The 9,946-nt window shown below is 47.5% G+C and overlaps 1 protein-coding gene across 1 annotated transcript in view; it reads right to left on the bottom strand.

Moving 5' to 3' along the window:
• Positions 1 to 6,300: 6,300 nt before the first annotated feature.
• The window catches only part of Usp18 (ubiquitin specific peptidase 18), a 15,168-nt gene continuing 11,522 nt past the window's right edge, over positions 6,301 to 9,946 (bottom strand). Inside the window, exons 8-10 of the mRNA XM_005365156.1 lie at positions 8,357 to 8,488; positions 7,910 to 7,959; positions 6,301 to 6,744 (exon numbers count right to left, since the gene is read on the bottom strand). Of these exons, the coding sequence (XP_005365213.1) occupies positions 6,699 to 6,744; positions 7,910 to 7,959; positions 8,357 to 8,488 (228 nt within the window). The 3' untranslated portion in view covers positions 6,301 to 6,698. The remainder of the gene's footprint in view (positions 6,745 to 7,909; positions 7,960 to 8,356; positions 8,489 to 9,946) is intronic.

Genomic DNA, 9,946 nt, shown 5'->3' with positions numbered 1-9,946 from the left:
ATGGGTTAATTTAAACATAAGAGTTAGCTAGTAATGAGCCTGAGCTATTGACCAAGCATTTATAATTAGTATTAAGTCTCTGTGTTGGTTATTTGGGAACTGGCAGGTAGGAAAGAAAAGTCCATCTATTATTAGGAGATGTGACCTAATTGGAGGAAGCATGTCACTGTGAGGGTGGGCTTTGAGGTCTTCTATGCTCAAACTATGCCCAGTGTCTCATTGTTTCCTGTGGTATCAACTTCTTCTCCAGCACTACGTCTGCCTGCATGCCACCATATCCCATTATGAAGATAATGGACTAAACCCTGAAGTTGTAAAACCCCGCCCTAATTAAATGCTTTCCTGTATAAAAGTTGCTGTGGTCATGGTGTCTCTTCACAGCAATTGAAATCCTAAAACAGTAGAGATACCAGGAACTTGGGACATTTGCCAAGGAAACCAACAGACAATAAATGGGACGACTTATTAGAGAGGCCCTGTGAACTTCAATTGGTTGGGCTGTAGGAGTTGGGTTACCCAAATCCATAGGAGGTCACATCAGAACACCACATGGCTCAGATACTTGGCATGAGGGTTTAGTGATGTGGAATTCCCCTCTGTGTGCTGTGAATATGTTTTATTGCCATTAGTTAATAAAGAATCTGCTTTGGCTTATGGCAAGACAGAATATAGCTAGGTGGGAAAACTAAGCTGAATGCAGAGAGAAAGAAGGCGGAGCCAGGCAGATGCCATGTAGTCGCCCAAGAAGCAAGATGTGAGGTAACAAACCACAAGTCTCGTGGTAAAATATAAAATAATAGAAATGGGTGAATTTAAGATGTAAGAGCTAGCTAGGAATATGCCTGAGCTGTTGGCTGAAAAGTGTTGTAATTAATATAGTTTTGTGTGATTATTCATGTCTGGGAGGCCAGGAAGCAAAAGTGCAGTCTCTCTCCATTTACCGTTTGGTGTTTTTCCTAACAAGTTTCAGTCTTATTTTGGCCCAATCTGTTCTTATTATGCCCATTCTTCCCTTTGGGGATGTTTACTGTATACCTTTGTATATTGGAATCATTTTTTAACCTTTTTTTCCCATTTTACAAGGACTTGAAATTAAAAGGCTGCCTGAAGTCTGAGTGGCAACAACCCCCTTATAGAATTGACCCTTGCTTGGTAGAAGCCCTTTCCAGCACTATGGTGATTAACCTCAAAGACTGACTTGAAAAGCCTTTAGGCCAGTAGTTCTCAACCTTCCAAACCCTGCAACCCTTTAATACAGTTCCTCACGCTGTGGTGGCCCCCAACCACAGGATTATTTCTGTTGCTACTTCCTTTTTTTTTCCAAGACAGGGTTTCTCTGTGGCTTTGGAGCCTGTCCTGGAACTAGCTCTGTAGACCAGGCTGGTCTCGAACTCACAGAGATCCGCCTGCCTCTGCCTTCGGAGTGCTGGGATTAAAGGCGTGCGCCACCATCGCCCCACCCGGCTATGTTGTTACTTCCTAACTGTAATCTTGCTACTGTCATGAGTCACATTGTAAATACCTGATATGCAACCCCTGTCGGGTTGAGAACACACAGGTTGAGAACCACTGCCCCAGGCACACCTGCAGGATTATCTACGTTATGTTTGCCCCTGGGCATGCCCGTGAGGGACTTTCCTTGTCAGGTTAATTGAAGGAAAGACCCTTCCCTTTCTGTGGACCGCACCTTCCAGTAGCAGCCCAGATAAGAGGAGACCCCTGGAAAAACTCTTGATCTTTGCCTGCTTGCCTTAGCCTCTTGCCTGCAAATGCACCTGCTCTGGCTGCTGCCTCTACAGCTCTTTACTGCCGCCAGGACTCGGCTTCTTCACCCTGCCCGCTTGAACTAATGGCAAGCGCTCTTGAAGGGTCCTTCAGCAGCGGATGAGGGCTACTGAGGCTTCCAACCTGTGGCTAAGCCCTAGCCTCTCAGTATAAAGATGGCCATTGCTTCTAAAGCCAGATAGTGGAAGTCAATCTAGTAAATCCTCTTTTGATACGTGTTCATCCTCTCAGTTTGGTCTAACAGAACTGTGAAATGCTGAGCCGGTCACTGAGTGTGTGCTGGAGGTGTTTCCTGTGCGGGACAGGCTGTTGATTCCCGCCCGGCTCCCTTATTGCGGCCTCTGGATTCCCCTCACCACCCACATCTATTCCTGATCCAAAACGGCCCCGATGGCGGTCAAAGTCCCTCTGCTCCGTCAGCTCTTTCTCTAACCTTCTCCACCCGAAGGTGAGTTTAACCATAACATAACTAAGCGTGTTTTCCCTTTTATAACCCTTCAGTAGTTCCCTAGCCGTCTGATTAAACCCAAACCTGGCAGCCTGGTTTGAGGCCTTCCGCTTCACTTCCGGTCTCCACCCTTCGGCCCTTTCTTCCCCAACATGGGAACCCTGAGTGTTGCCTTCTTCAGCTGCACAACTGTGGATGCTTTCCCTACAAACCCAGTTACTCTTCCCCCGGGGCCCCTCCCACTTCCTGCCCCACAACAGAAAGATCTCATTTTCAGTGCCTGTAGCACAAGCCCTCCGTATCTACGTATTTCAATTGTGCTTCATTAAAACCACAAACTTCCCAGCTGCTGGGACTGCTTTGGGAAGTGGGCGAAACTTCAGGTGGGACCTCACTGGAAGAAATGCAAGGAAGGGGACCTTGAAGGTAAGAACGGCCCCCAACCCCTTTCTTTCCTCTTCCCGCCCTCCCTCTCTTTCCTGCTCTCAAATTCTCTCCTTCCTGCCCACCATGGGGTGAGGAGCCTACCCCACTACACTTACAGTGCCATGATGTGCACAGGGCTAAGCAACCATGTATGCTCTGAAGCTGCCAGCCCTTTATGTTGCTCTTGAAGATATTTTGGTCATGACTACGCAAAAGTAATATGACAGCCTTATAGAGACTAAATGATCATAATATATTTACAAGTAAATGTGCAATAAACTAAAGTCAGGGCTGAGGGAGCTGGAGAGATGGATCAGCAATTAGGAACACTGGTTACTCCTGCAGAGGACCTGGCTCACAGCCATCTCTAATTCCGGTTCCAAAGGACCTGCCGCCCTCTTGTGGCTTCAACAGGTACTTCATGAATGGATGCGCAGATACATAATGCAGACAAAGCACTCATACACATAAAAGAGAAATAAATGATCAAAAAACGTCAGGTCAAGGGTCACTGAGATTGCTCAGAGGGTAAAATGGCTTCACATATAAATTTTTTATTGTTTTTATTAAGCTATATATTTTTCTCTGCTCCCCTCTTCCCTGTCTTACCACCTGAGCTCAATCCCTGGGTCCCTTGGTGGGATGAGAGAACTAATTTCCATATGCATGCCATGACACAGACAGACAGACACACATACACACTAATAATGATAACAACAATAATTGTTATATTTTTCAGTGAGGGTGATATGTAGTCAGTGCTTGCCAGTAACACTAGCTGTTACAACACTAAAAACACTTCCTTCTACTGTCCCTTGTCTCTCCAATTCCTCCTACTACCACTGAATCTTCTCCGACAATGCCTGGATTCCCAGTTTCCCAACTGTGGTCATGTCTTGTACTGAAGGCCACATCAGGACCATGATCTAGCCAGATCCCCTGGTGAAATTTGTAGCGAGCTGCGTGGAATCACAACTGATGGAGATATGGAGATGTATAATCAACTCTTGAGATGGCTAAGGCCTGACCTATGCCTGATCATGCAATGATTATCAGCTGCTTACATAAGCGTGAACCTATGGGCAATACCCACCTGGCAATCCGGGATTGGCAGCCCATGCCTACTTAAGGGCTGGGAGAGGGTTTGCCCAAGGAGAGAGGAAAAAAGGAGAGAGGTCAAAGAGAGAGGAAGGAGAGAGAGGAAAAAGGGGAAGAGAGAGAGAAGTGTAAAAAGTTCTGGAATAAACTGCAGTGAGAAGAGCTCTGGTGGTCGCGTCATCCTTGTGGGTCGATGGTGGACGTGACAAGTGGTGGCCCGTACGGGGACAAGCGTACAGGGAACCTCCAAACCTCTCTCTGTGGAGCCCAGAACTTACTGCAGTCAGGGGGTGCACCAAATAATCCTCAAGGTAAAGATTGGGGATCCGCAACAAAAAGCAGGTTTTCCGCTCTTGCCAGTAGAAGAAGGGAGAGTGGGGGTAATAGGGCCGCGACCAAAGCGGACGGTGTAAAGTGAGGGCCACGACCAAAGTGGAAGGTTTAAAATGAAACTAAAAGGAAGAATTGGATTTTAGAATGGGTGCTTCAACATCACACCTGATTTTTCTAGCTCTTAACGAGCTATTAAGGAGCGCTTTGGAGAGGTTTTTGGCTAAATGTGACACAATTGCTTCTTGTTTGCCGTCTCTGCCAATCTTAATGTGTCATCCTGGGATAAGCCTGGTAGAGATCTAGATTTTGCCACCGAACAAGGTATGCTAAGGAAGGGAGTGATATTCATGTGGTTTGAGTTACCTAGACCTCCGGAGTTTGTAGTGGAGTGTGAGCAGCTGCGGCTCCAAGACCAAGGAGCTCTAGGCGGCTCCAAGGCCAAGCAGCACTGAGGGTCTGCGAAGCTGCAAACACCGGGACCTGCCTCAGGGCATAGAATAAGATCTGTTGGCCTACACCTCTGTCCCAGCCCTGTCGGGGCTGGCCTCTCAACCTCACCACGCCTCCACCTTACAGTTCGGTGGGGAAGTGAAGTCTCTGCCTCTCCCCTGTCGCCGCAACCCGTGTCCGAGCTCAACTAGAAAATGGCAGTAAATTGCAGTAAAAACCCGTAAGAATTCAACGTCCCCACTCAGCAGGAAGTAGCCAGAGAAATTGACAACGCCCAAATTCCCTAAAACACGATTTAAGCGGGGATTGATTTAAGGATCAGCTGGGTTGCTAGGGAAGCCAAAGAGGTGCACGAGGGAGAAGGTGTCTTCCATGCACTCAGCTGACAAGAATGAATGTGCCACCGGGGTATGGCAGCTGGGATATGTTATTAGAGGCAAGTCTATACCCTAGTCTGTCAGACATTTCTATCCATCCGAGGCTGTGTGTGTGACCAGCATTCAAAATGACTCATTCAAATCTGTCTAAAGATTTGTCTATCTTTTAGGTAATTGGTCTGGTAAATTCGAACAACAACTGGAAAAGTTGCGGGTGACGATGGTGACTGCAGATTCCACATGCTTGGATACCACCAGCCTGGCAGAAGAACTATCTTCCTGGATCACTCCGTGGATCATCTGAGGGAGTGGGCGGGAATAAGAGCCCTAACAAGGCTTAATGGTACTTGCCTCCCTGGTATGCCTATGGTGCATTTGCTACAGAAGGGTTTCACAGCATTGCAATGCAGTTATGATCATTCAGGCCTTCACGGTCATTGAAGCAGGACAGTCTCCCCAAGTTTGACTAGAGATGTAAGCGAGCACAGGATGCAAGGCTTGTGCACTGCACTTGAGGTAAGCATACATCAACCTCAAGAAGAGCAAGTCTGATTGCATGCGGGTTGGTGTCTAGCTCCCACCTCTGTAAAAAGGCACCGGACAGGTCTAGTGTTCTCTGAGTGGATGACACCTGGACAAACACTAGTACATGTTTCATTTTTAACAGAGATCAGACCTCTACTCTTACCTGTTGCTTTACAAAACAAAAGGGGGAACTGTAGCGAGCTGCGTGGAATCACAACTGATGGAGATGTATAATCAACTCCTATGGCTAAAGCCTGACCTATGCTATGATCACGCAATGATCATCAGCTGCTTGCATATGCATGGGCCTATGGGCAGTGCCCACCTGGCAGTTCGGGGTTGGCAGCCCATGCCTACTTAAGGGCTGGGAGAGGTTTGCCCGGGGAGAGAGGTCAAGGAAAGAGGAGAGAGGAGAAGAAAAGAGGAGGCAGAGAGGAAAAAAGGAGAGAGGAGAGAGGTCAACAGAGAGAGAGGAGAGAGAGAAAGGAAGAGAGAGAAGAGAAAGAGAGAGGGAAAAAGAAAAAGGAGAGAAGAGAGGAAAGGAGAGAGAGGAAAAAAAGGAGAGAGGTCAACGGACAGAGAGGAAAAAAGAGAAAGAGAAGAAGGGGGAGAGAGGAAGAGAAAGAGGGGAAGAGAGAGAGAAGTGTAAAAAGTCCTGGAATAAAACTGCAGTGAGAAGAGCTCCGGTGGTCGCGTCATCCTTGTGGGTCGAGGGTGGCTGCGACAGAAATTACCCATTCCAACTGATCCAGACCTATGTGCGGTCATTGCTAGGTATTTACATTACAATTATACAATTATATAACAATTATGTTCATGCATTTTCTGTTGTTGTCACAAAATACCTGAGGCTGAGTCATGTGTGATAACCTTTATTTGATTGAAAATTTTAATGGCTGGAGGATCCAGCCAACATGACACTGGCATCATATTGTGGACCATATGGGATCATAGCATGGTAGAGAAACAGAGAAAGAACCATTAGTGCACAGAAGAGAGATCCCATGGACCAATGACCCTCCCATGGGGCCTTGTCTCTTAAAGGTTCTACCACCTAAGTATCGACACACTAAGAACCATGCCTCCTGTATGTGAGCTTTCAGGAAACAAGCCACATCCAAGCCACAGCAATATTAACTTCTGCTTATAAATAAGGTTTAACTGTGTTTTTTAAATTATGATTCTCATTGAAGGTGCAGCAAACATGGGTACAGGAAAGGAAAATAAGAGTCCACCACTGCCGGTGAGTATATCCATCAGGATCCGATCTTCATGTAAACCAAGAGATAAGCAGTTTCCCGCCTAGAAAGCAAAGAGCACATCAGCACAGAAAAATGAAGCATCCGCAGCGAATCCAGGACACAACATGCATCAGTAAACTTCCCAGCTCTTAGGTCAAGCATCCATCTAACCCATGACCCCAGTGAGTGGTTATTAGTTGGCATCTAAATCATATGGTGAAAAATTGTGGGACCACAAACTAAATCTAACTCTGCTTCTGCAAATACGCTCAGCCACACAGCCGATTTCAATCGGTTGTCCACGTATTGTCCACAGACTCTTCAGCGCCACAAGGGCGGTGCCACGCAGCTGCACCAGGAGCTGTGCTCCACAGCTGAGAACTTCCTCCCTCGCTCTCTACAGACAGCCTGCCAGTCCCTGGCCTAAATCAGAAGGGCATCGGGAACAATCGGAAACAAAGATCTGGCATCCTGTAGAGCTTCTTTGAAGAAACAAAAGAAAGCTGGCAAGTGGGCTGAAGGAGGATTTCAACACAAATGTATCGACTTCTTTATTTCTCAAGTGGTCCCGCCTGCCTCTGAGCTGAAAGTCATCTCGGATCACCTTTTGTGTATGCCATTGTCTCCAGACCAGAAAAAAAAAAGCAGGCAAAGCTTTACAAAGACCCTTGGATCTGTCTTCCCCCTGCTTTATTTTTCTCTGCAGCGGCCCGGAGTCATGATTGGTTTTAAGAGCTATTTGTTGACTCTTAGTAAATGCAAGCGACTGGCAGACATGAAGAGATGGAAAGAGTGACCTTTTCCCCTCAAAGAGTACACGTGACATGTGAACGAAAGTTATATAAGCAAGCAATTAAGAGATGGTCTCTGTCATAGGGACGCGTGCTTAAGATACAATGATAGCACGTGAGAAGCCCACGGATCTGCCTGGGTCAATCCGTAAAGGCTTTGCACCATGGGAAAAGGCCATGAGTAACGAAACACAGGGGGACTTTGCAGTTAGGTAGGAAATGGCAGACGCGGCATTTGGACTCCATTACAAACCCACTGGCGTTACTGAAATCTTACTATCAAGAAAAGCACGGTGTAGTGCGCTGGAAAGTCACAGATGAAGCTGGCTAGTTAGTCTCAGGGGAGTTATCAGAATGTAAGTAGCAGCTGAAGTCATGAGAGTTTCCCACAGCCAGGAATTCAGAGTGAGTTCACCAAGCCGGCCCTGCTCTTACCAGCGATATCTGTGATTGCCGTAGGTACACTGGACGTCCTCCCAGGTCACCTAGCAATGCATAAGGAAGAAGTCAGCACCCGACTCAATATTCGGTGTTCCTAGCATACATGGTACTGTGATTTGCCCTCCTTGACAACTCCATTAATCTCTTTAAACGTGGTTATGCCTATCCAAGAGTTACAACTCTGGCCTTAGAGGAGTTCCCACGGTCTGAAGCACAGGGCACTGAGCCTAGAGGACCAGAACTTGGGCCCTGCGCTGAGTGTGCATTTACACTTATAAACCAGGAGCAGCTTTAAAGAAAAAAAAAAGAAACTTTGAACTTATAAACAGCACCTCCATTCAGAACACAGGCTCCATGGTGAGGATCTAGATAGCCCCAGGGTCCGGATCTATTAGAAGTTGCTAATCTGGGGCAAGCAGCAATTTGGATGATATTCCTCACCCTACAAACATGGGAGTCATTGAAGCAGAACCATTTTCCATCCACAGGATTCCGGATGTAGGCACAGTAATGACCGAAGTCAGCCAGCCCCACATGGGCGATCACAGCAAAGAGTTCATAGTGTACTTCAGACTGCGGGAGACAAAGGCAGAAACGGTTCAGCCGTCACCCTCCATCCTACTGTCGCGGACTCCCTCTCTGGAACCGTAAGCCCAAAGTAAACCCTTTCTTCCGTAAGTATCCCTCCCTGGTCATGGCGCTTTAGGAACCAGTTCAACAGATATCAGGAAAGCAGCATCGCTATCACAGATCAAGTACAAGATTGCCAGAAGTATCCCTTAGAACTGACACTAACTCATGCCATTCCCTCAAAACCTTAGGAAAGCGAAGTAGGAGCTAATTCTCTGTGGGAAAGGGAGAGTGGTGGAGAGAGATTGACTGCCTGAGAATCAGGTCACCACGCTAGTCAGAACGCGTTCCACATGTTCCACGTGTGCACTGTGCTCAATAGGCACGAAGCCTGGAGCCCAGGTCCCTGAGCTCCGCAGCCAGGGTCCCTCACTGCTCCGTGCCATCTGAGCCACCAAAGCTCACCTCCAGGAACCGAGAAGAGGATGTGAGCCCAGAGCCCACCTCTCTCCACAAGTCACTAGTACCTCACTCACTTGGAGCACAGCCATTGGAGGTACCAGACAACCAAGCGAAAGCACCGCTGTGAGGCAGATGAGGGCCCTCCATGCTAATGGGATGAGTGAGAGCAGACATGACACCCACTGCATAAAGACGGGCCTTATACTCCAAAACCATGGTTCTGGGCATGAATCGGCTAACAGACCAACAAACCAGAACAAACATTTCAACACTGGAACCACATGTGTCAGATCTAAAACTTGCAAATGCAGCATTTCCTTCTCCAAACCTCCAAGGAAAAGACAGTCTTTTTTTTTTTTTCTCTCAGAATCTCGGAAGAAGTTATTACCTTGAGACAAGGGAATTAAATTTCCCCCTACAACTGGCTACTTTAATATTATCCTCAAAGCGGGCTCTGGCTTTTCAATTCAAGTTTAGTTGGTTCTAAGAACCTGAAACTTTGTGTTTACTTATGGGTCTGAGAGTATTATCCCCACTCTGTTTCAAACAGGAAGTACCCAATTACAGGTCCCTTTCCTCACTGCTCTGAGGCATTTCCAGAACACCCAGTGTTTAGAAATCTTTACAAGTCAAGACAAGGGCTGGCGGTGACAATGGGGTGATGACCCACCACTGCTTCTCAGCACGACAAAGGCTTGATCTCAGAAGGACACAGAGCCTGCTGGACGGCTACCTCAGAAGGACACAGAGCCTGCTGGACGGCTACCTCAGAAGGGCACAGAGCCTGCTGGATGGTTACCTCAGGGGACACCGAGCCTGCTAGACAGTTACCTCAGAAGGAAACAGAGCCTGCTGGACAGTTACCTCAGGACACAGAGCGTGCTGGATGGCTACCTCAGAAGGGCACAGAGCCTGCTGGACGGCTACCTCAGAAGGACACAGAGACTGCTGGACGGCTACCTCAGAAGGACACAGAGACTGCTGGACGGCTACCTCAGA

This window comes from Microtus ochrogaster, unplaced genomic scaffold (genome assembly GCF_000317375.1).
Source record: "Microtus ochrogaster isolate Prairie Vole_2 unplaced genomic scaffold, MicOch1.0 UNK1, whole genome shotgun sequence".
Classification (NCBI taxonomy): domain Eukaryota; kingdom Metazoa; phylum Chordata; class Mammalia; order Rodentia; family Cricetidae; genus Microtus; species Microtus ochrogaster.
This window is presented reverse-complemented; position numbering and strand designations above follow the sequence as displayed.